At 41.1% G+C, this 24854-nt stretch overlaps 1 protein-coding gene across 3 annotated transcripts in view; it reads left to right on the top strand.

The window, feature by feature from the left end:
• Positions 1 to 24854, top strand: part of Grik2 (glutamate ionotropic receptor kainate type subunit 2) — a 677012-nt gene that overhangs the window by 352318 nt on the left and 299840 nt on the right. For all 3 annotated transcript variants that reach the window (XM_027928184.2, XM_027928185.2, XM_027928187.2), the window contains exon 7: positions 13415 to 13558. In XM_027928184.2, coding sequence (XP_027783985.1) covers positions 13415 to 13558 — 144 coding nt within the window. The remainder of the gene's footprint in view (positions 1 to 13414; positions 13559 to 24854) is intronic.

Here is a 24854-nt window from a genome sequence, read left to right as displayed (position 1 = left end):
AGGTCTAGGTTATTAATAGTGTTATTGAGTTCTATAGTTTCCTTATTCAACTTTTGTTTGGAAGATCTGTCCAGTGGCGAGAGAGGTGTGTTGAAGTCTCCCATGATTATGGTATGGTGGTCTATTAGACTCTTGAACTTGAGAAGAGTTTGTTTGACGAACATAGCTGCACCATTGTTTGGGGCATAAATATTTATGATTGTTATGTCTTGTTGGTGTATGGTTCCCTTAAGCAGTATGTAGTGTCCCTCTTTATCTCTTTTGATTAACTTTGGCTTGAAATATATTTTATTTGATATGAGTATGGACACTCCTGCTTGTTTCCGAAGTCCATATGAGTGATATGATTTTTCCCAACCTTTCACCTTCAGCCTATGTATGTCTTTTCCTATCAAATGCGTCTCCTGTAGGCAGCATATTGTTGGGTCTTGTTTTGTGATCCATTCTACTAGCCTGTGTCTCTTAATTGGTGAGTTTAAGCCATTAACATTTAGGGTTATTATTGAGATATGGGTTGTTCTTCCAGCCATATTTGTTTATTTCTTTTACTAAACATGGTTTGTTTTCCTCTTTGATTATTCCCCCCCCCCTTACTGTCCTACCTCCCACTGTTGGTTTTCATTGTTATTTTCCATTTCCTCTTCCTGTAATGCTTTGGCGAGGATGTTTTGAAGAGATGGTTTTCTAGCTGCGAATTCTTTAAACTTTTGTTTATCGTGGAAGGTTTTAATTTCATCCTCCATCCTGAAGCTTAATTTCGCTGGATACACAATTCTTGGTTGGAACCCATTTTCTTTCAGTGTTTGAAATATGTTATTCCAGGATCTTCTAGCTTTCAGAGTCTTTGTTGAAAGATCAGCTGTTATCCTGATTGGCTTACCCCTAAATGTAATCTGCTTCCTTTCTCTTGTAGCTTTTAAAATTCTCTCCTTATTCTGTATGTTGGGCATCTTCATTATAATGTGTCTAGGTGTGGATCTCTTATGATTTTGCACATTCGGCATCCTGTAGGCTTCTAGGATTTGGGATTCTGTCTCATTCTTCAAGTCTGGGAAGTTTTCTTGTATTATTTCATTGAATAGACTTCTCATTCCTTTGGTTTGGAGCTCTGTACCTTCCTGTATCCCAATGACTCTTAAGTTTGGTCTCTTAATGTTATCCCATATTTCTTGGATGTTCTGCTCATGGTTTCTTAACAGTCTTGCTGAGCTGTCTATGTTCTTTTCCAGTTGAAATACTTTGTCTTCATTGTCTGATGTTCTATCTTCTAAGTGTTCTACTCTGCTGGTAGTATTCTCCATTGAGTTTTTAAGTTGGTTTATTGCTTCCTGCATTTCTAGGATTTCTGTTTGTTTGTTTTTTATAACCTCTATCTCCCTGTATAGTTGATCCTTTGCTTCCTGGATTTGTTTGCGTAATTCGTTGTCGAAGTGATCTTTCATTGTCTGATTTTGCTGTTTAATGTCTTCCTTGATACTCCAGATCATCTGAAGCATGTATATCCTGAATTCTTTATCTGACATTCCATCTGCTGCAGCTGTTACCTCTTCTAAAGTTGCGTTGACCTGCATTGCTTGTGGTCCTTTCTTTCCTTGTCTTTTCATACTGCTTGCGTATCTTTCCTGCAGGTGCGGGCGGCGGCTCTGCTCTCTCCTTATTCCAATTGGGGTGTCGTGGCTACCACGCCGGCAGGTCACTGGGCCTGTTCTGGGAGCTGGCGGCGGCTCTGTTCTGCCCCTACTCCAATTGGGGTGATGAGTGTACCACGCCGGCAGGCCACCGGGCCTGATCTGCCGGTCGGTTGCAGGTTTGCCTACGCTGCAGGCGCGGGTGGCGGCTCTACTCTGCCCCTACTCCAAATGGGGTGACGTGTCTGTCGTACCGGCAGGCCACTGGGCCTGTCCCGCTGGTCGTTCGCAGATCTGCCCACCTTTCGGGCACGGGTGGAGGCTCTGCTCTGCCCCTACTCCAATTGGGGTGTCGTGACTACCCCGCCTGCAGGACGCTGGGCCTGTTCCTGGCACGGGCGGCGACTCTGCTCTGCCACTACTCCAATTAGGGTGGTGTTTGTACCACGCCGGCAGGCTCCTGGGCCTGATCCGCCGGTCTGTTGTAGGTCTGCCTACCTTGGAGGCGCGGGCGGCGGATCTGCCCTGCCCCTCCTACCACGCCTGCGGACCCCTGGGCCTGATCTGCAGGTTGATCACTGGTCTGCTCACCCTGCGGGCACGGGTGGCGGTTCCGCTCCGCCCCCACTCCAATTGGGGTCACGTGACCACCACACCGGCAGGGCCTGATCCGGGCGTGGGAGAAGGATCTGCTCTGCCCCTACTCCAGTTGGGGTGACGTGTGTACCACACTGGCAGGCCACTGGGCCTGACCCGCCAGGCTGTCACAGGTCTGTTTACCTTGCAAGCGCAAACGGCGGCTCTGCCCTGCCCCTCCTACCACGCCCATGTACCACTGGGTCGCGGGTCTGCCCACCTTGCGGGTGCGGGTGGCGGCTCCGCTCCGCCCCCTCTCCAATTGGGGTCACGCGGTCACCACGCTGGCGAGCCGCTGGGCCTGCTCCGGGTGCTGGCGGCGGCCCGGCTCCTCCCCTCTGGCTCGACGACAAATTGAGGAGACTTGGGTGACTGTGCCTCACCCCCCCTACCAGGAGACCAACTGCTTATGTCACCGCTGGTATTGATGAAGTTCCCTCCTCCGCCGCTTTCTGCAGACATCAGATCTCTGCCATGTTGGTATCCTATGCGAATGGCAGCATTTCGTTCCCCTTGCCGGGCAACCAAAGCACCGGGTGGGTCCTGACCGGCCCTCAGCAGGACCCGGACCAAGAAGCAGTTTCCGTGGGCTCCTAGCCCCGGGCCAGGGAAGTTCCGGGAGCCGGAACTCGGCCACTCCGTGCTCTGTGTAAGCTCCTATAAGTGTAAGCTCCAAGAAGCAGTCCCCGCGGGCTCAGTTCCGGGAGCCGGAATTCGGCTGCTTAGTGCTTGTTGTATGCTCTGATAGGAGCAGGGTCCAAGAAGCAGCCTCCGCAGGCTCAGCAGCCCTGGGCCAGGGCGGTTCCAGGACGGTTCCGGGAGCCGGAACTCGGCCGCCCCGCGCTCGGTGTTCACTCCAATAAGATCAGGTTCTAAGAAGCACCCAGGCGCTGAACCCTAGCAATCTGTCTGCAAGCCGCAGGCGAATTGCAGCCTGAAATTACCTGTTCTATGGCTGAATGAGCTGCGGTCAGTCGAAAACAGGAGTGGTGACGTCAGTTTACCAACATGGTGGCTGCTGGCCTCCTCTGTGGTCTGACCGGTGTGGAGAACCGAGATGGACCGCTTCCTTCCCCCGTCTCGAACCCAGAATTCAGCCCTGAGTACGGTGCTTGCGCGGCTGGCAGAAACTGCAGCGCTGTAACCCTGCGTCTCTATCCCAGCGCGCTCTGCAGACTCTAGCCGCGGGGCGATTTGCTGAATAAGCAGTGTTACCCTCCGTGCGACAAACCTCTCACGTTTGAGTCCCCGTAGCTGATCCTCGTGCGATGGAAATCCTTCCTCCAGGTTCCGGATCACCCCACTATTGCTGGAAATTCCTAACAAGATATCCTTTAGCCGTCCTGACTTGTCATACTCCCACACAGTGAAGCAGCACACGGGGGCAATGCACTCCCCTCGCCGCCATCTTCCTTCCTATTTTATTTATCCCATACTGTTTTTAAAGATCTTTCATCATGCAACATCTGGAATCTCTTTTAATTCAATTAATCTACAAAATAGAAATCACTCTGGTTAGTTCAACATCATGAAGCATAGGCAGATGCAGCATCTTACTATGAGAGAGGAATCAAAAGAAGGTAAAATACTATGTATTAGGGAATTACTTTAGATAGGGAAGAAAGGATTTTAGTATTCCTTTTCAGAGTAGGGAGGCCAGGGAGAGTTTTAATGTAGATGAAAATGTTAACAATGATAAAGTCACACCAAAGAACAGTCTATAATATAAACATCAGCAGGTTTATTCCTGGAAGAAATTGGGGGAAGTATGAACACTGACAATGATGGACGAAAAGTGACCTTTGATTTCCCTTATTTTCATGAAATGTTGACGCAAAACATTATTAGAGACCACATAAAGCATTAAGAATTATAGTGGGAAGTCAGGTAATGGTAACAGTTGAAATATAAAGAGAAATATAAAATCAGAATAAAATGTGGATTTCCTAGGACTATGAATGAAAATCACAGGACATCTTACAATCAACCTGGTTCAATTCTTTCCTTTTTATACATGAGGAAACTGGAATGTAAAAAAAAAAAAAAAATGAGTGACACTTGTCCCAGTTTACATTGCTGGTATGAAATTATTTTCCAACAGCAGCACATTGTTTATTAAACACAAAACACTATGATATTTTGCTATTTATCTTTATTCTTAAATTCTAAATCGTCAGTAACCAATGTGTATTCAAAATTTTTTTAGCTCTGACTTCAGCTAAATTTTGGTATATGCACAAACCACATTTTATAGGGATCAAGGTGTTATATGGTAATTTCCTTCTTCTTCTTCTTCTTTTTCTAGAACGTGATCTGTTTTCTTGATCAGCATGAAGCCTGTTCACTCATTTAGGCTAACAGTGGGTGCAGAAGAGTTGAAGCATTATACTTTCTAAACCAGTTCTTTGTTTTGGACCATATCCCTCTTGAGGAGATTACCAGTCTTCTGGTGATCATCACCATCATCGTTGAACACCTGCCTATGGACCATGGGCCAGGAATTGTGCAAACTGCTTTAATGTATTATCTCATGCAGTCTGTGCAGTCCACACAGCTGCTGGTAAAGCACTCAGTTTTAGAGTGGTACAAAGAGCTGGCAACAGTGAATGCATAATGGCAGCTGCAGTGTAACAGTGAGAATTGTCTGTGACAATTGTCTCCCCATTGGTTCTAAGGGCATTTCTTCATCAGTCTCTCACTTCAGTTAGCAGCTACCATGCTCTTGTTTTGTGTGGGCACAGTGCTAAGTGCAGTGTGCCAGCTGAATGAGTGAACGCCAGCTTGCCTTCCAGGTGTGACCTCCTCCCTCTTGCTCAGAAAAGCGTATGATTCTCCCTCTCCTTTAGGCTTCTGCTGACTGTGCAAGGGGGCGTTCCATGTCTGTATCCACCCCTTTGCCCATCAGTATTAATGTCTGTATCTTCTAATTGAAGAATCAACATTTATAGTTATTTTTCTTCTGAAACGATCTGGTTTTTGAAAGTGGTGTTTCCAGCAAGAAAGAGCTATAGCAGATCATCATTTATATTTCCAACTATAAATTGAGGAAACAAGGCAAAATGAATTTTTAAAGAAATATGTATTATTTGTTTTGTTTAAAAGTGAAGTCAATGAATGCGCCAGAATCATAAACTTTTTCCCCATGTATTAGACATGCATCTCTTTGTGCTATGTACTGTATCTCAGATGGAAATTCAGAAATGAGCAAATCTGAGACGTAGGAGTTCCAGAATGGATCTGCCACGTGCCAGCTAGCATTCAGATCTCAAAGGAGACCTGCCTGCACTTATTTAATGGAAAGATAAATGTGTTCACAGAACTGTTACTATAAATTCATTTAGAAATGGGGCAGAGGCTGCACTCACATTCCTCCCAGGTTAGAGCTGCTGGCAGATTTGGTTCACTGTACCTCTGGGAGGTAATACATTCTAGCTAGATAGCAAAGCACAATTGTTACTCTGAGCTCACTAATACCTATTTTTTTTCACTCTTTAAATTAAATCTTGTTAAATTCATGTATTTATTTTAAAAATGCTTTTATATACTTATTACTGGTAAGGCAATACATGGAATATTGCTTGAGTATTATAAACTAGATATTGTTACCATTAAAAAATGCTTATGGTCTGGAATGGAAAACAGAAAGTTTAGAAAAGAGTTTTATTAAAATTTAAATGTGTAAGAAAGAAGATGTAGATCAGTAATGCCTAAATGGGAAGGATTTTAGATGCATATAGGATAAAATTAAAAATATTAATTATTTTCCAAAAAATGCACAATAATGCTTTGATTTTTAGCAGCTGTATTGGAGTACAAAGTACATTCTTTAAAATGCCCATATTAAAATTACATTTTGGTAAGTTTTGACATACTTGTATGCAATATACATATATGAAACCATCACTATAATCATGATGTGAATACACATCACAGTCACTATTAAGAGTTATTATTTTAAAGGTACATTATTACATACAATATTGGGTGAGTTTTTAGAATAGAAGATCTCTGCTATGTAAGAAGCCTTAAACAAAGAATGACTTATTAATACAAATATAACCTCAACTGGAACAATAGAGAAAATAATTTTGAAAATGCTGTGTTATAAGTTCTCCCAGTCAATATCCAATTGGGGTACCCTAAAGTCATGCTACTTAAGGGACAAAAACATTCTGAAAGAATGCCTCCCCATGAGAAAGAAAAAATGCTTTGATTGATTTTCACTAGGAGGAATCTTTAGTATATTTGAGAAATTTTATGTACCAATGTTCTCTTCTATGTTTGTATGTAGGTCAGAATTGATTGATTATGTTTTCTTCATGCTTTATGCAAATAAAAGCTACTTGAGATTTGATGAAATGTCACTGGGTGAATAAACCAATTTCTGTTGCAATTACTTAGCCATAGAATTTAACATTTGTCCCTTACACACCTGCATCTGTTACACATTCCATTCCTGAAAATAATTAGATTAAGTATAAGATAAATTCAGCAATAACTTAGTGAGAAGATTAGCTCATATTTAAATGTATTTTCAGGCATTTCTCATGGTCTTTTCAAGCAACACACTTAGAAAGATCACATTAGTTCTACTGAAATGTGTAGGATACCATTGCATAATTTTAAAGATTTTCAAAACAAATTTTTTGCTGACATTGTTTGTCCACTAAGTAATTTATTTTGGAAAGGAAAATAAAGCTCCAATTCGAATCTATTCTGAGGTAGGATCTTGGGATGGTTCCCAATCCAAATGACAGATGTGTGAACTAGAAATTAACTATGGAGCTTTACACTAAGTTCTGTGCTGTTTAGCTCTGTCTCTACCTACCTGATCTGTACTTCTGGGATGTACTCCCAGGGTGTACAACTCTTCTAACTTTCAAGTAAGTGTATATCTATCTATCTATCTATCTATCTATATTTGCATCTATATCATACATACATACATATGTAATTATAATTCAAATGTGTATATGATTAACTATAATTCAAAGAGAGAAAATGGAGTGGATTGTCTGGTCTTCACTGATGATCAAGCTTCATCCCTAAACTTAGATTTTGACTTTGTAGTTTAGGATGCAAATGACTACAGATTTATATGTTCACCTTACATGGGCTTCAATAACCAAATTGTTCACATATTTCGATTTTAACTCAATTCATGAAATTACAATTTTTACTTTTTTAACCCTTGAGTACTTTTTAGAGTAGCTCTGATATGTAAAAAATAAATAAAAACAACAACAACAACAACACTGACTGGGGGACCAATTTAACTTTAATTTTCAGTCCCATCTCAGAAACACACCCTCAGTGGGAATCATAATTGTTTGGTTCTCATCAGAGCACTCCCCAAACATAATACCTTCCCTCTCTGCTTCTCCTCCTTTGCCACCTTTATAGACTTGTTGGAACTAAGGCCTGTGGAAGGCAGTGTGTTATGATCCTCAGAGAGAGGTTGTAAGAATTAGGCTTTGCCTGAGTCTCCTTTTTGCCAATATTTTCATGATGAGAACTTGAGAGAAGATTACTTTAATCTTCCTAAGCTTCAGTATCTTCCTTTATGATAATAATGATTTTAAAATATATGGTCTTTGTGAGAAATAAGTGATATAATGCATGTAATCACAGGTGTGCAGCATAAAGCATTCAATGTTACTTAATAGTAATAACAATGTTATTAAAGTAATGACAAAATAATTTAACCTGGTTCTCCTCACATTTCTCCTTCTGTGTTTCACCCTCCTTTTCTTTCCTCCTGTTATTTGTCAAGACAAAAGTCAGGGCAAATGATTATAGAGTCAATATGAGAGGGTGAAGATTTATCAAAAGCAAATAAACCTCCAGATTTGGGAGTAAGAGTAAAATCTTGGGATTTTAAGCTCAAGCTTGAAAGACACTCCAGGGTCTTTGCCTTTTGAAATTCTTCTGAGCAGCAGAAAATCTTCTTCTGAGCAAGGAAACTAGAGCGGAGAAGAGGGGCTTTGAGAAACATGGTATTGTGAGGAGTTAAGAATTAGGCTTCCTCTGACATTCATGAAATAAAGATTAAAAATGTTAGTTTTTAAATTAATTTTGTACTTTTGAACTAATCTTGCATCCTGCTGGGGTCAGGATTTCTTTGAGTTACGTTCTGCTGTAATTTCTTCTTGCAGTCTAATATATATTTGTTGCCTTTGGTTTCTCTATTTCATATTTTATTTTATTTTGAAAATTAATTTTCTCTGATCATTTTTGGGCCTCTATTTAACTCCATTACTAGATTTTGTATGATCATCTGTAAGTCATTCCTTTTTAATCTTTATAGTGATGATATTTTACTAATAAGTAGTCATAGTCAGTGGCAACAAGAATTTCTGAAGAGAGTGTGGCTGGCTGTTCCTCAGAGCCAGTGATTGGGAATGTAGGTCTATGACGGGGTCTTTCCTAACCATACTTAAAATTTAAATTGTGTTTCACTTCAACTTCTCTTGAACCAAATAATATTTTAACATAATAATCTTTGATATGCAAAGGTACATCTTCAAAGGTTTACTATCTACATGCTGTCACTTATAAGAAGGCTTAAGATTTTTAGAAATCAAACTACCAGTTATCATAACATGGTGTGACTCTAGTATATATGCACATATACATAGACACATGTGTGGGTCCATGTATATATACTTATTTGCATTTTCTGTTTCGAAATTTCTTTAAATGTAGTTCCCTGAGCTTACGTTCCCTAAACCCATTATGTTTGACTCTCAGAAATCTTCTCCATGAATGAAATTGTCCCTGATGAATGTTGCTGACTTTCTAAATGACCTACTTTGTTTCTTTTGGGTATATATCCATTGATGGGATTGCTGGATCATGTGATGGTTCTATTTTTAATTTTTTAAAGAATTTCCATACTGTTTTCCATGATGGCTTTACTAACTTACATCTCCATCAACAGTGTGCAAGGGTTCCCTTTTCTCCACATCCTAACCAGCATATTAGTCTTTTTGACAGCATTCTTACTGGAGTGAGTTGATATCTCATTGTAGTTTGATTTGCATTTATTTACCTGATGATTAATGAAGTTGAACATTTTTCATGTACATGTTGGCCATTTGTGTATCTTTTTATAAATGTTTATTCATATCTATTGTCAATTTTTAAATTAATTTTTAATCGCCTTTTTTTTTGGGGAGCTTTTGGTGTTCCTTAAGTATTCTGCATGTTAACCCTTTGACAGACTTACATACTACAAATATTTTCTACCATTCTGTAGGTCATTGATGTTTGCTTTGTTTTGCATAAGCTTTAGTTTTATGTATTCCATTGTCTATTTACTTTTATTTCCTGTGATTTTGGGGGTTTTACCAAAACTTTTTGCCCACTAAAATGTCCTGAAGCATTTCCACTGTTTTCTTCCAGTATTTCCACAATTTTTAGTTACACTGAAGATCTTTATCCAGTTTGAGTTGATTTTTGTAACTGATGATGGGAGCCTAGTTTCATTCTGCATGTAGATATTCAATTTTTCCAGAACCATTCATCGAAAATACTGTTTTCTCCATTTCATGTTTTTAGCACTTTGTCAAAAATCATTTGACTGTACATGCACAGAATTCTAGTTTTTTATTCTGTTCCATTAATTTTTATGCCTGTTTTTAAGCCAACACCACTCTGTTTGGATTAAAATAGCTTTTCAGTATGTTTGCAATTCAGATATTATGATGCCTCATACTTTCCTTCCTTCCTCCCTTCCTTCCTTCCTTTCTTTTTCTTTCTTTCTTTCCTCTAGGTTATTTTGTCTGTCCAGGTTTTTTTATGGTTCCAAACAAATTTTAGGATTGTCTTTCCTAGTTCCATGAAGAAAATCATGGTCGTTTTGATAGGGTTGCATGAAATTGCAGATTGTTTTAAGTTTTATAAACATTTTAGCAATATTGATTCTAACAATCCATGAACACAGGATATCTTTCCATTTATTGTGTCTTCTTCAATTTTTCCAACAATGTTTTATAGTTATATTGTAAAGATGTTTCACCTCTTAGGTGAAATTTATTGCTAGCTATTTTATTTTTTGGTAGATATTAAAAAATAGATCACTCTCTTGATTTTTTAAGATAATTCACTAATGCTGCATAGTAACACAATTTGTTTGTATGTTGATTTTTGTGTATCCTGCTAGTTTGCTCAATTTTTTCATTATTTTTAATATTTTTAGTGCACTCTTTGTGTTTTTTATATATAAAATTATGTCATCTATAAGCAATGATAATTTGACTTCTTCCTTTTCTATTTGGAGTCCCTCAATTTCATTCTCTTACTTAATTCTTCAGGCTAGGACTTCCAGCACTATGTTGAATAAAACTGGTGAAAGTGGGCATCCATACCTTTTTTTTAAAAAAAATATTATTAATTAACTAATTTATTTTAATGAGCTGAAAATCTTAATTACAATGCTTTAAGTTTTCCAAGTTCAATATGATGTGAGCTGTTGGCTTGTTTTAAATATCCTTTATTATGTTGAAGTATGTTCCTAATTCTAATTTGTTCAGTGTTCTTATCATCAAAGGTTGTTGAATTTTATCAAATACTCTTTCCTCATCTATTAAGATGATCATATGGTTTATGTCTTTGTTCAACCATATTGAATCCCTGAGGTAATCTTTGAAATGTGCTGTTGGATTCAGCTTTCTAGCATTTTTAAATCCATGTTCATCAAGGATTTGGGCCTGCAGCTTTCTTTTTTGTTGTATTGTCTGGTTTTAGTATCAGGTGATGCTGGCCTCCTTGAATAAATTTGGAAGAATTTTCTCCTCTTGTTTAAGTGTTTGGTAGATTTCAGCAGTGAAACCATCTGGTTCTGGACTGTTCTTTGATGGGAAACTTTTTATTGCTGATGTTTTCAGTCTATATTTCTTCATAAATCAATATTGTTAAACTGTATATATCTAGGAAATTGTTCATTTCTTTCAGTTTTTCAAAGTTGTTAGTATATATTTGTCCCTAATAATTTCTGATGATCTTTGTGTTCCTTTGCTGTCAGTGGAATGCATCCTTGTTCATCTCTGATTTGAGTCTTCTTTTAGTCTTGCTAATGCTTTGTCAGTTTTGTTTATCTATTTAAAAAAAACAACTTTTTTATTGATATTTGTATCATTTTTAAACTCTATATTTCATTTATCTCTGCTCTAGTTTTTCTTATTTCTTTCCTTCTGCTAGTGGTGGATTTGGTTTGTTCTTGCTTTTCCAATTTTTTTTAAGTATAGTGATACGTTGTTTATTAGAAATCTTTCTGCCTTTTTGATGTAGGCATTGATTCCTATAAACCTCTTCTTATGGCTTTTACTATATTTCATGTTTCTTAATATGTTTTGTCTCTTCAATTTTTTTTCAACAAATTTTACTTTATTTTCTCTCTTAATTTCTTTCTTGATCTATTAAGAGTAAGCTGTTTTGTTTCCATTTTTTTATGGTTTCTAAAGATTTTGTTATTAATTTCTGGTTTTCTGGTGTTGTGATGCAAAAAAAAAGTACTTTATGCTTTCAATTTTTAAAGATTTTCTGTGAGACTTTTAAAAACAATGAATATAAATACAGTTGATTCTTATCTCTGACTTTCTTAGGGAAATTTCCAGATTAGAATGAACATGTATATTTTAAAGACTCCTTTGTGGTGATATTGTGAAATTGTGAAACTTTTCAATGATATCTGAAAGAAGTCATTTCTTCATACTCTTGTTAACAGTGATACATTTAAAAAATCATTTAATTTTGAGATCAAAATGTATCTTTCATATTTTGATAACTATTTTTGTGACTACCTTTGTGATATAACATACATTATTAGAATTCTAAGTCAGGCTAACGACAACTATTAGACAGCTATTAATCTAATCCTTAGACTACTATTATATGCCTGTATTAATTTGCTCCATGACACTAATTTTCACTATTCAGCCAGGATATATGAACTTAGTCAGTTAGTATTTATAAAATGAATGTTATGAATTCAAGTTATATTCCTTAAAGACTTAAGAAGTATAAAGAGTATTATTATGTTCTGTCATTCCATTGTGCTCTTTAGCCATCTTATTTCGTGTGGTAAAACTCCTTAGGATCCATGTCCATGAAAGCTACTATGTGTACTTCTTTTATTTTGTATTGTGTAAAACACTATAATCTAAAGGATTTCTATTCATTTTGAAATTCATGTTTTACAGCTCACTATTTGTGTGAATGAAAGAAAAAAACACCAGTTTTTATTCTAAAGCATGCTAAAGAGATGGCTCAAAGTTCATTGGTACCCTCTCATATGACCCCCTTCTGTAGGTAGTGAACCTGACATGGATCTGTCAAACAATGTGAGGATTCGTTTAACATAGCACTTGACAGTTGTTGAGCCTCTGAGCCCCTGGTTTATTGTGACTTATAAACATTTTATTTTTTACCATCAGCCTCTAAGGTACTTGGTAATTTGAGCAGGTGCAGCACAGTAGAATTCATACTCATTTTACTTAAGAAGCCAAATGAACTTTTATTCATATGGAAATTTCAAGAAAAGACAACAGCACAGGGATTAAACTTAGCTTCCTGAAAAGGGATTAATAAATGTATTAATGTTCAAAACTGTAGCATCATTTCTGAGCTACAACTCTTTGAAAAACTGAGTTGAAGAAAAGATCAGGGTTTATATTAGCAAGCTTTTTTGAGAGAATCTCCTTTAAAATCTCTTTTCTTCTTACCATACAAGAGAACTGCTTACTTATTTACTTTCTTTCCTATGTGATGTGTGAGTTAACCATTGACAATGTTAGCAATTACATTCATTGTGTGTGCACAGGGGTGTGTGTTTGTAGAAGGTAAAGTGTAATAGAGACAAAAGGGAATTAATGAATGTCTTCAAATATTTCCAACTCCAACAAGGATGTCAGGAGAATAACTAACTGGGTTATCACTTCAGGAAAGAAAGGCTGGGTGCATGTATTGTTCTAATGGAGCCTATGTAGTAACTTAAGTTAGAGAATAGCATGCTGGAGAAAATGTTTTCTATGCAATATAAGGAAAAGCATATGCATTTCTTTCACTCCATCTTTTTCTCCAGTTCCAAACCAAGTACCTCAGGCTCCACTGGTGTACTTAACACTTATTTACTTTTCCTCTGCTTCCAGACGGATGCTGCTCTAATGTATGATGCTGTGCACGTCGTGTCTGTGGCAGTCCAGCAGTTTCCCCAGATGACAGTTAGCTCCTTGCAGTGTAATCGCCACAAACCCTGGCGCTTTGGGACCCGTTTCATGAGCCTAATTAAAGAGGTAAGTCCGAGAAGCACTCTACTTTATCACTTCTGTGCTCAAGGTGAATGAAGTAAAATTATTGAAGTTTTTCTATCTGGTGATATTTTACTTTTATCTTTTAAAGTAAACTTCCCCTCTACCCTGAAACAAGCAAAATTAAGATTTTTACTAAAAAATATAAAAAAAATATTGTTTTGATTATTCATAAGTGGAATATCCATAAAAATATCTATGATGAAGTAAACATGAAAGACTGTGACCTATGAAAGTTTAATTTATGATATTGTTAACTTTTAGCTTACTGAATCTTTATGTGTGTTAACTTTTCATTTATGTAGACATATAGAAATTCATAGAATGCTCATATTTTAGGCAACAAGACATAAAATGCATTTTTAATATGAGTGTCATTTGAACTACACTAAAATTATATCTAGTTTGAGAGGCTTAAAGTGCAGTTCTTTAGATTTATGGTTCTGAAATATAATGTCTAGTTATTTTAATTATATTAACATTTAACATAAAACAGAACATATGGACTCATAAAAATGCAAAATTTACTTCATACTGTATAATATAACCATCCTTATGATTATATATTATTTCAGATTGGGTCAATTACAGTTATAGACCAAGCATGCCTGATGTAAGAAAAAAGTGGAAAATTCTTAAAGATTGTACATATGTGCACACACAAATACATTTTCTTTCTATTCTTTCTGCTATTCCTATCATGAAAGAAAGTCATTTGTTGGCTCAGGATATATTTTAGAGATGAAAGTATAGCTGATTGTTAAACTTTGTTATGAAAAATCACAGGTATTACCATATAAGAATTTTCATTAATTGGTTAAATAAATCATCAGTTCATCTTATCATTAATTACTCATCGTGAAATAGGATCATTCAGTATTAAAATAATTATACATAAATAAATAAAAGAATCTCTAAATTCTTGGCAAAGAATAGCCATGAATTTCCCTTGTCTAATTCTTATAAAACCCTTAGATAAGTGAATTGACATCCCCAGAAAAAGATGCAGTTTGTTAGATGCTCCACACTTTGAATTTACTTAAGGTTCAAAACCAAGCATCAGAGCGCTCACATAGCCCACATAGGAGCTCACATAGCTCCCTCATAGCCCACTGGTTGAAGTAGTTGAAGAACTGATCTTTCTGAACCTGGACCTTATGTATTGAGACCATGACATGTGTCAAGCAGCCATAGAAGAAAGAGTTGTATGACATTCCACTCATTGTATTTCTTGTAGAGTATAATTGAGAACCTTGTCTACTAATTTATACAGTGTCCCCCTTATGAGGACGAACAGGAGAAATTTCTCTCAGGGCTCAGTCCCAGGAGAAGCTGTTTCTCCTGAGCCACTGGTGTGTCTTAACCTATGAACTCTACATATTATATTTTCATCATATTTTCTTTTCTGGTTTGGTTGTTTGTTAGAAGTTCAAGTTTGAATTTGTGATAAAATTTTATTAGTTCCATGATTTCATCTGGTTTACGTTTTTATGGTCTCTCTATTCCAGATTTGTTTGACTATTTTTTGCTTTTATTCCTATAGATGTTAACTCATTTGTATGTTTTTATATCATCTATTGCTAACCATCTAAAATTTTTTGTCTTGAAGACATTGGGCAAACTTTTTTTTTTTTTTTTTTTTCTCATTAGGGTACTGGAGATTGAACCCAGAGGCACTTTACCACAGAACTATATCCCTAGTCCTTCTTACTTTTTTTATTTTAAGAAAGATTTTCACTAAGTTACTTTAAGGCCTAAGTTGCTAAGGCTGGCCTCAAACTTGCTATCCTCCTGCTTCAGTCCCCTGAGATGCAGGGATTATAGACACGCACCACTGCACCTGGCTGTTTTTTTTTTTTCCTAAGCCAGTTAATATGTGTTTAACTTTAGTGAAGACATGTTGAGATTGTCTATCTATCTATCTATCTATCTATACACATATATACTTATATTATTTTTGTATAAATTATAATTTTGTAAATTTGTATAAATTATAATTATATTTACTTATAATTTATTAGCTTGACTATTTTACAATTCCTGAGAAACACAGAGGTTCAGAAATATTCTAATAAAGATATTCATTTGGATTCTTTATTGAACTATTACCCTTAATTTTTTTTTTGGTTTATTTATTTTGAGCATTGGTGTTTATTATTTTAAACATTATAATTACGATTTTTTCCTTGCAAAACTTAAAATTCTCATACATGTGTAAGTATTTTTCAAAGCTATTTCCAAATGAAAATAGTGGAAAGCAATTAATTTGGCCTACGTAACAAACAGAATAAGAAACGATTTTTTTTTTTTTTTTTTTTGTTTTATTTATTTATTTATTTATGTATGTATGTATGTATTTATTGGTTTTAAAAAAACTGGGGATTGAATTCAGGGGCTATCTACCACTGAGCTACATCCCTGTCCATTTTATTTATTTATTTATTTTTTTTTCCCTCATTTCTTTCTTTATTGTTGGCTGTTCAAAACATTACATAGTTCTTGATATATCATATTTCACAATTTGATTCAAGTGGGTTATGAGCTCCCATTTTTACCCCATATACAGATTGCAGAATCACATCAGTTACACATCCATTGATTTACATATTGCCATACTAGTGTCTGTTGTATTCTGCTGTCTTTCCTATCCTCTACTATCCCCCCTCCCCTCCCCTCCCCTCCCCTCCCCTCTTCTCTCTCTGCCCCCTTTACTGACATTCGTTTGTCCCCCTTGTATTATTTTTCCCCTTCCCCTCACTTCCTCTTGTATGTACTTTTGTATACCTCTGAGGGTCTCCTTCCATTTCCATGCATTTTCCCTTCTCTCCCCCTTTCCCTCCCACCTCTCATCCCTGTTTAATGTTAATCTTCTTCTCATGCTCTTCGACCCTACTCTGTTCTTAGTTACTCTCCTTATATCAAAGAAGACATTTGACATTTGTTTTTTAGGGATTGGCTAGCTTCACTTAGCATAATCTGCTCTAATGCCATCCATTTCCCTGTAAATTCTATGATTTTGTCATTTTTTAATGCAGAGTAATACTCCATTGTGTATAAATGCCACATTTTTTTTATCCATTCATCCATTGAAGGGCATCTAGGTTGGTTCCACCGTCTAGCTATTGTGAATTGTGCTGCTATGAACATCGATGTAGCAGTGTCCCTGTAGCATGCTCTTTTTAGGTCTTTAGGGAATAGACCGAGAAGGGGAATAGCTGGGTCAAATGGTGGCTCCATTCCCAGCTTTCCAAGAAATCTCCATACTGCTTTCCAAATTGGCTGCACCAATTTGCAGTCCCACCAGCAATGTACAAGTGTACCCTTTTCCCCACATCCTCGCCAGCACTTGTTGTTGTTTGACTTCATAATGGCTGCCAATCTAACTGGAGTGAGATGGTATCTTAGGGTGGTTTTGATTTGCATTTCTCTGACTGCTAGAGATGGTGAGCATTTTTTCATGTACTTGTTGATTGACTGTATGTCCTCCTCTAAGAAGTGTCTGTTCAGGTCCTTGGCCCATTTGTTGATTGGGTTGTTTGTTCTCTTATTGTCTAATTTTTTGAGCTCTTTGTATACTCTGGATATTAGGGCTCTATCTGAAGTGTGAGGAGTAAAGATTTGTTCCCAGGATGTAGGCTCTCTATTTACCTCTCTTATTGTATCTTTTGCTGAGAAAAAACGTTTTAGTTTGAGTAAGTCCCATTTGTTGATTCTAGTTATTAACTTTTGTGCTATGGGTGTCCTATTGAGGAATTTGGAGCCCGACCCCACCGACTGTAGATCGTAGCCAACTTTTTCTTCTATCAGACGGCGCGTCTCTGATTTGATATCAAGCTCCTTGATCCATTTTGAATTAACTTTTGTGCATGGCGAGAGAAAGGGATTCAGTTTCATTTTGTTGCATATGGATTTCCAGTTTTCCCAGCACCATTTGTTGAAGATGCTATCCTTCCTCCATTGCATGCTTTTAGACCCTTTATCAAATATAAGATAGTTGTAGTTTTGTGGATTGGTTTCTGTGTCCTCTATTCTGTACCATTGGTCCACCCGCCTGTTTTGGTACCAGTACCATGCTGTTTTTGTTACTATTGCTCTGTAATATAGTTTGAAGTCTGGTATCGCTATACCGCCTGATTCACACTTCCTGCTTAGCATTGTTTTTGCTATTCTGGGTCTTTTATTTTTCCATATGAATTTCATGATTGCTTTCTCTATTTCTACAAGAAATGCCGTTGGGATTTTGATTGGCATTGCATTAAACCTATAGAGAACTTTTGGTAATATCGCCATTTTGATGATGTTAGTTCTGCCTATCCATGAACACGGTATATTTTTCCATCTTCTAAGATCTTCTTCTATTTCTCTCTTTAGGGTTCTGTAGTTTTCATTGTATAAGTCTTTCACCTCTTTTGTTAGGTTGATTCCCAAGTATTTTATTTTTTTTGAAGATATTGTGAATGGAGTGGTTGTCCTCATTTCCGTTTCAGAGGATTTGTCGCTGATATACAGGAATGCCTTTGATTTATGCGTGTTGATTTTATATCCTGCCACTTTGCTGAATTCATTTATTAGCTCTAATAGTTTCTTTGTAGACCCTTTTGGGTCTGCTAGGTATAGAATCATGTCATCTGCAAATAGTGATAATTTAAGTTCTTCTTTTCCTATTTTGATGCCTTTAATTTCTTTCGTCTGTCTAATTGCTCTGGCAAGTGTTTCGAGAACTATGTTGAACAGAAGTGGTGAGAGAGGGCATCCCTGTCTTGTTCCAGATTTTAGAGGGAATGCCTTCAATTTTTCTCCATTCAGAATGATGCTAGCCTGAGGCTTAGCATAGATTGCTTTTACAATATTGAGGTATGTTCCTGTTATCCCTAGTTTTTCTAGAGTTTTGAACATAAAGGGATGCTGTACTTTGTCGAATGCTTTTTCCGCATCTATCGAGATGATCATATGGTTCTTATTTTTAAGTCTATTGATGTGGTGAATAACATTTATTGATTTCCTTATATTGAACCAGCCTTGCATCCCAGGGATGAATCCTACTTGATCATGGTGCACAATTTTTTTGATGTGCCTTTGTATCCGAGTGGCCAGAATTTTATTGAGGATTTTTGCATCTAGGTTCATTAGAGATATTGGTCTGTAGTTTTCTTTCTTTGAAGTGTCTTTGTCTGGTTTAGGTATCAGGGTGATGTTGGCCTCGTAGAATGAATTTGGAAGTTCTCCCTCTTTTTCTATTTCCCGAAGTAGCTTGAAAAGTATTGGTATTAGTTCCTCTTTAAAGGTTTTGTAAAACTCTGCTGTATACCCATCCGGTCCTGGGCTTTTCTTAGTTGGTAGTCCTTTGATGGTTTCTTCTATTTCCTCAATTGATATTGGTCTGTTTAGGTTGTCTATATCCTCCTGACTCAATCTGGGCAGATCATATGACTTAAGAAATTTATCTATGCCTTCACTATCTTCTAATTTATTGGAGTATAAGGATTCAAAATAATTTTTGATTATCTTCTGTATTTCTGAAGTGTCTGTTGTGATATTGCCTCTTTCATCCCGTATGTTAGTGATTTGAGTTCTCTCTCTTCTTCTCTTCGCTAGCATGGCTAAGGGTCTGTCGATTTTGTTTATTTTTTCAAAGAACCAACTTTTAGTTTTGTCAATTTTTTCAATTGTTTCTTTTGTTTCGATTTCATTGATTTCAGCTCTGATTTTAATTATTTCTTGCCTTCTACTTCTTTTGCTGTTGTTTTGCTCTTCTTTTTCTAGGATTTTGAGATGAAGTATGAGATCATTTATTTGTTGGTTTTGTCTTTTTTTAAGGAATGAACTCCAAGCAATGAATTTTCCTCTTAGAACTGCTTTCAATGTGTCCCATAGATTCCGATATGTTGTGTCTGTGTTTTCATTAATCTCTAAGAATTTTTTAATTTCCTCCTTGATGTCTTCTATAACCCATTGATCATTCAGTAACCTATTGTTCATTCTCCAAGTGATATATTCTTTTTCCTTCCTTCTTTTATCGTTGATTTTCAGTTCCATTCCATTATGATCAGATAGGATGCATGGTATTATCTCTACTCCTTTGTATTGTCTAAGAGTTTCCCTGTGACATAATATATGATCTATTTTTGAGAAGGATCCATGTGCTGCTGAGAAAAAAGTGTAACTGTTTGATGTTGGGTGGTATATTCTATATATGTCAATTAAGTCTAGGTTATTAATTGTGTTATTGAGTTCTATGGTTTCCTTATTCAACTTTTGTTTGGAAGATCTGTCCAGTGGTGAGAGAGGTGTGTTGAAGTCTCCCATGATTATTGTATGGTGGTCTATTAGACTCTTGAACTTGAGAAGAGTTTGTTTGATGAACATAGCTGCACCATTGTTTGGGGCATATATATTTATGATTGTTATGTCTTGTTGGTGTATGGTTCCCTTGAGCAGTATGTAGTGTCCCTCTTTATCCCTTTTGATTAACTTTGGCTTAAAATCTATTTTATTTGATATGAGTATGGATACTCCTGCTTGTTTCCGAAGTCCATATGAGTGATATGATTTTCCCCAACCTTTCACCTTCAGCCTATGTATGTCTTTTCCTATCAAATGCGTCTCCTGTAGGCAGCATATTGTTGGGTCTTGTTTTGTGATCCATTCTACTAGCCTGTGTCTCTTGATTGGTGAGTTTAAGCCATTAACATTTAGGGTTATTATTGAGATATGGGTTGTTCTTCCAGCCATATTTGTTTATTTATGTTACTAAACATGGTTTGTTTTCCACTTTGATTATTTTCCCCCCTTTAGTGTCCTACCTCCCACTGTTGGTTTTCATTGTTATTTTCCATTTCCTCTTCCTGTAATGTTTTGCCAAGGATGTTTTGAAGAGATGGTTTTCTAGCTGCAAATTCTTTTAACTTTTGTTTATCGTGGAAGGTTTTAATTTCATCTTCCATCCTGAAGCTTAATTTCGCTGGAAACACAATTCTTGGTTGGAACCCATTTTCTTTCAGTGTTTGAAATATGTTATTCCAGGATCTTCTAGCTTTCAGAGTCTGTGTTGAAAGATCAGCTGTTATCCTGATTGGCTTACCCCTAAATGTGATCTGCTTCCTTTCTCTTGTAGCTTTTAAAATTCTCTCCTTGTTCTGTATGTTGGGCATCTTCATTATAATGTGTCTAGGTGTGGGTCTCTTATGATTTTGCACATTCGGCGTCCTGTAGGCTTCTAGGATTTGGGGTTCTGTCTCATTCTTCAAGTCTGGGAAGTTTTCTCGAATTATTTCATTGAATAGATTGCTCATTCCTTTGGTTTGAAACTCTGTTCCTTCCTGTATCCCAATGACTCTTAAATTTGGTCTCTTGATGTTATCCCATATTTCTTGGATGTTCTGCTCATGGTTTCTTAACAGTCTTGCTGAGCTGTCTATGTTCTTTTCAAGTTGAAATACTTTATCTTCATTGTCTGATGTTCTGTCTTCTAAGTGTTCTACTCTGCTGGTAGTATTCTCCATTGAGTTTTTAAGTTGGCTTATTGCTTCCTGCATTTCTAGGATTTCTGTTTGTTTGTTTTTTATAACCTCTATTTCCCTGTATAGTTGATCTTTTGCTTCTTGGATTTGTTTATGTAATTCATTGTTGAAGTGATCTTTCATTGTCTGATTTTGCTGTCTGATGTCTTCCTTGAGACTCCAGATCATCTGAAGCATGTATATCCTGAATTCTTTATCTGACATTCCATCAGCTGCAGCTATTACCTCTTCTAAAGTTGAGTTGACCTGCAATGCTTGTGGTCCTTTCTTTCCTTGTCTCTTCATACTGTTCGCGTTCCTTTCTTCTTGGTGAAACTGTTGTGCTATTGAATTTTCCCCCTATATATTTATATTGGTCTTGTATAGTTGCAAAGTCTCCCTCGCAGGCACGGGCGGCGGCTCTGCCCCTCCGCCAATTGGGGCAATGTGCCTACCACGCCGGCAGGCCGCTGGGCCTGTTCTGCCAGTCGGTAGCAGGTCCGCCGTCCTTGCAGGCGCGGGCGGCGGCTCTGTCCCTCTGCGGGCCGCTAGGCTTGTTCTGTCGGTGGTCGCCGTTCTGTCTACTTTGCAGGCGCAGGCAGCGGCACTGCCCCTCTGCAGGCCTCTGGGGCTGTACTGCCAGTGGGTCGCAGGTCCGCCTACTTTGCAGGCGTGGGGGGGGGCGGCTCTACCCTTCCTCAGGCCACTGGGCCTGTTCTGTCTCTCGGTTGCAGGTCTGACCTGTTCTGATGGTGGTCTCAGTTCCGACTACCTTGCAGGCGCGGGGGGGAGGGGGCGGCTCTGCCTCTCAGCAGGCCGCTGCTCCTCTTCTGCCGGTGGGTCGCAGGCCCGCCTACCTTGCAGGATTGATTGGAAGCTCTGTCCCGCCGCGGGCCACTGGGCCTTTTCTGTCGGTGGTCACCCTTCCCCTACCTGGCAGGCGAGGGGGGTGGGGGGCTGCTCTGCCCCTCAGCAGGCCGCTGGGCCTGCTCTGTGTTTGGTCCCAGTTCCCTCTACTATGCCAGCGCAGGGGGAGGGGGCAGCTCAGCCTCTCAGCAGGCGGCTGCTCCTCTTCTGCTGGTGGGTCGCAGGCCCGCCTACCTTGCAGGAGTGATTGGAAGCTCTGTCCCGCCGCGGGCCACTGGGCCTTTTCTGTCTGTGGTCACCCTTCCCCTACCTGGCAGGCGAGGGGGGTGGGGGGCGGCTCTGCCCCTCAGCAGGCCGCTGGGCCTGCTCTGTGTTTGGTCCCAGTTCCCTCTACTATGCTCGCGCAGGGGGAGGGGGCGGCTCAGCCTCTCAGCAGGCGGCTGCTCCTCTTCTGCCGGTGGGTCGCAGGCCCGCCTACCTTGCAGGAGTGATTGGAAGCTCTGTCCCGCCCTGGGCCACTGGGCCTTTTCTGTCGGTGGTCACCCTTCCCCTACCTGGCAGGCGAGGGGGGTGGGGGGCGGCTCTGCCCCTCAGCAGTCCGCTGGGCCTGCTCTGTGTTTGGTCCCAGTTCTCTCTACTATGCCGGCACAGGGGGAGGGGGCGGCTCAGCCTCTCAGCAGGCGGCTGCTCCTCTTCTGCTGGTGGGTCGCAGGCCCGCCTACCTTGCAGGAGTGATTGGAAGCTCTGTCCCGCCCTGGGCCACTGGGCCTTTTCTGTCGGTGGTCACCCTTCCCCTACCTGGCAGGCGAGGGGGGTGGGGGGCGGCTCTGCCCCTCAGCAGGCCGCTGGGCCTGCTCTGTGTTTGGTCCCAGTTCTCTCTACTATGCCGGCGCAGGGGGAGGGGGCGGCTCAGCCTCTCAGCAGGCGACTGCTCCTCTTCTGCCGGTGGGTCGCAGGCCCGCCTACCTTGCAGGAGTGATTGGAAGCTCTGTCCCGCCCTGGGCCACTGGTCCTTTTCTGTCGGTGGTCACCCTTCCCCTACCTGGCAGGCGAGGGGGGTGGGGGGCGGCTCTGCCCCTCAGCAGGCCGCTGGGCCTGCTCTGTTTTTGGTCCCAGTTCCCTCTACTATGCCGGCACAGGGGGAGGGGACGGCTCAGCCTCTCAGCAGGCGGCTGCTCCTCTTCTGCCGGTGGGTCGCAGGCCCGCCTACCTTGCAGGAGTGATTGGAAGCTCTGTCCCGCCCTGGGCCACTGGGCCTTTTCTGTCGGTGGTCACCCTTCCCCTACCTGGCAGGCGAGGGGGGTGGGGGGCGGCTCTGCCCCTCAGCAGGCCGCTGGGCCTGCTCTGTCTTTGGTCCCAGTTCCCTCTACTATGCCGGCACAGGGGGAGGGGACGGCTCAGCCTCTCAGCAGGCGGCTGCTCCTCTTCTGCCGGTGGGTCGCAGGCCCGCCTACCTTGCAGGAGTGATTGGAAGCTCTGTCCCGCCCTGGGCCACTGGGCCTTTTCTGTCGGTGGTCACCCTTCCCCTACCTGGCAGGCGAGGGGGGTGGGGGGCGGCTCTGCCCCTCAGCAGGCCGCTGGGCCTGCTCTGTGTTTGGTCCCAGTTCTCTCTACTATGCCGGCGCAGGGGGAGGGGGCGGCTCAGCCTCTCAGCAGGCGACTGCTCCTCTTCTGCCGGTGGGTCGCAGGCCCGCCTACCTTGCAGGAGTGATTGGAAGCTCTGTCCCGCCCTGGGCCACTGGTCCTTTTCTGTCGGTGGTCACCCTTCCCCTACCTGGCAGGCGAGGGGGGTGGGGGGCGGCTCTGCCCCTCAGCAGGCCGCTGGGCCTGCTCTGTTTTTGGTCCCAGTTCCCTCTACTATGCCGGCACAGGGGGAGGGGACGGCTCAGCCTCTCAGCAGGCGGCTGCTCCTCTTCTGCCGGTGGGTCGCAGGCCCGCCTACCTTGCAGGAGTGATTGGAAGCTCTGTCCCGCCCTGGGCCACTGGGCCTTTTCTGTTGGTGGTCACCCTTCCCCTACCTGGCAGGCGAGGGGGGTGGGGGGCGGCTCTGCCCCTCAGCAGGCCACTGGGCCTGCTCTGTCTTTGGTCCCAGTTCCCTCTACTATGCCGGCGCAGGGGGAGGGGGCGGCTCAGCCTCTCAGCAGGCGACTGCTCCTCTTCTGCCCGTGGGTCGCAGGCCCGCCTACCTTGCAGGAGTGATTGGAAGCTCTGTCCCGCCCTGGGCCACTGGGCCTTTTCTGTCGGTGGTCACCCTTCCCCTACCTGGCAGGCGAGGGGGGTGGGGGGCGGCTCTGCCCCTCAGCAGGCCGCTGGGCCTGCTCTGTGTTTGGTCCCAGTTCTCTCTACTATGCCGGCGCAGGGGGAGGGGGCGGCTCAGCCTCTCAGCAGGCGACTGCTCCTCTTCTGCCGGTGGGTCGCAGGCCCGCCTACCTTGCGGGAGTGATTGGAAGCTCTGTCCGCCCTGGGTCACTGGGCCTTTTCTGTCGGTGGTCACCCTTCCCCTACCTGGCAGGCGAGGGGGGTGGGGGGCGGCTCTGCCCCTCAGCAGGCCGCTGGGCCTGCTCTGTCTTTGGTCCCAGTTCCCTCTACTATGCCGGCGCAGGGGGAGGGGGCGGCTCAGCCTCTCAGCAGGCGACTGCTCCTCTTCTGCCGGTGGGTCGCAGGCCCGCCTACCTTGCAGGAGTGATTGGAAGCTCTGTCCCGCCCTGGGCCACTGGGCCTTTTCTGTTGGTGGTCACCCTTCCCCTACCTGGCAGGCGAGGGGGGTGGGGGGCGGCTCTGCCCCTCAGCAGGCCGCTGGGCCTGCTCTGTTTTTGGTCCCAGTTCCCTCTACTATGCCGGCACAGGGGGAGGGGACGGCTCAGCCTCTCAGCAGGCGGCTGCTCCTCTTCTGCCGGTGGGTCGCAGGCCCGCCT

The sequence above is a fragment of the Marmota flaviventris genome, chromosome 6, assembly GCF_047511675.1.
Source record: "Marmota flaviventris isolate mMarFla1 chromosome 6, mMarFla1.hap1, whole genome shotgun sequence".
NCBI classification, from domain to species: domain Eukaryota; kingdom Metazoa; phylum Chordata; class Mammalia; order Rodentia; family Sciuridae; genus Marmota; species Marmota flaviventris.
The sequence above is the reverse complement of the archived record's forward strand: the minus strand, read 5'-3'. Positions and strand labels throughout refer to the sequence as shown.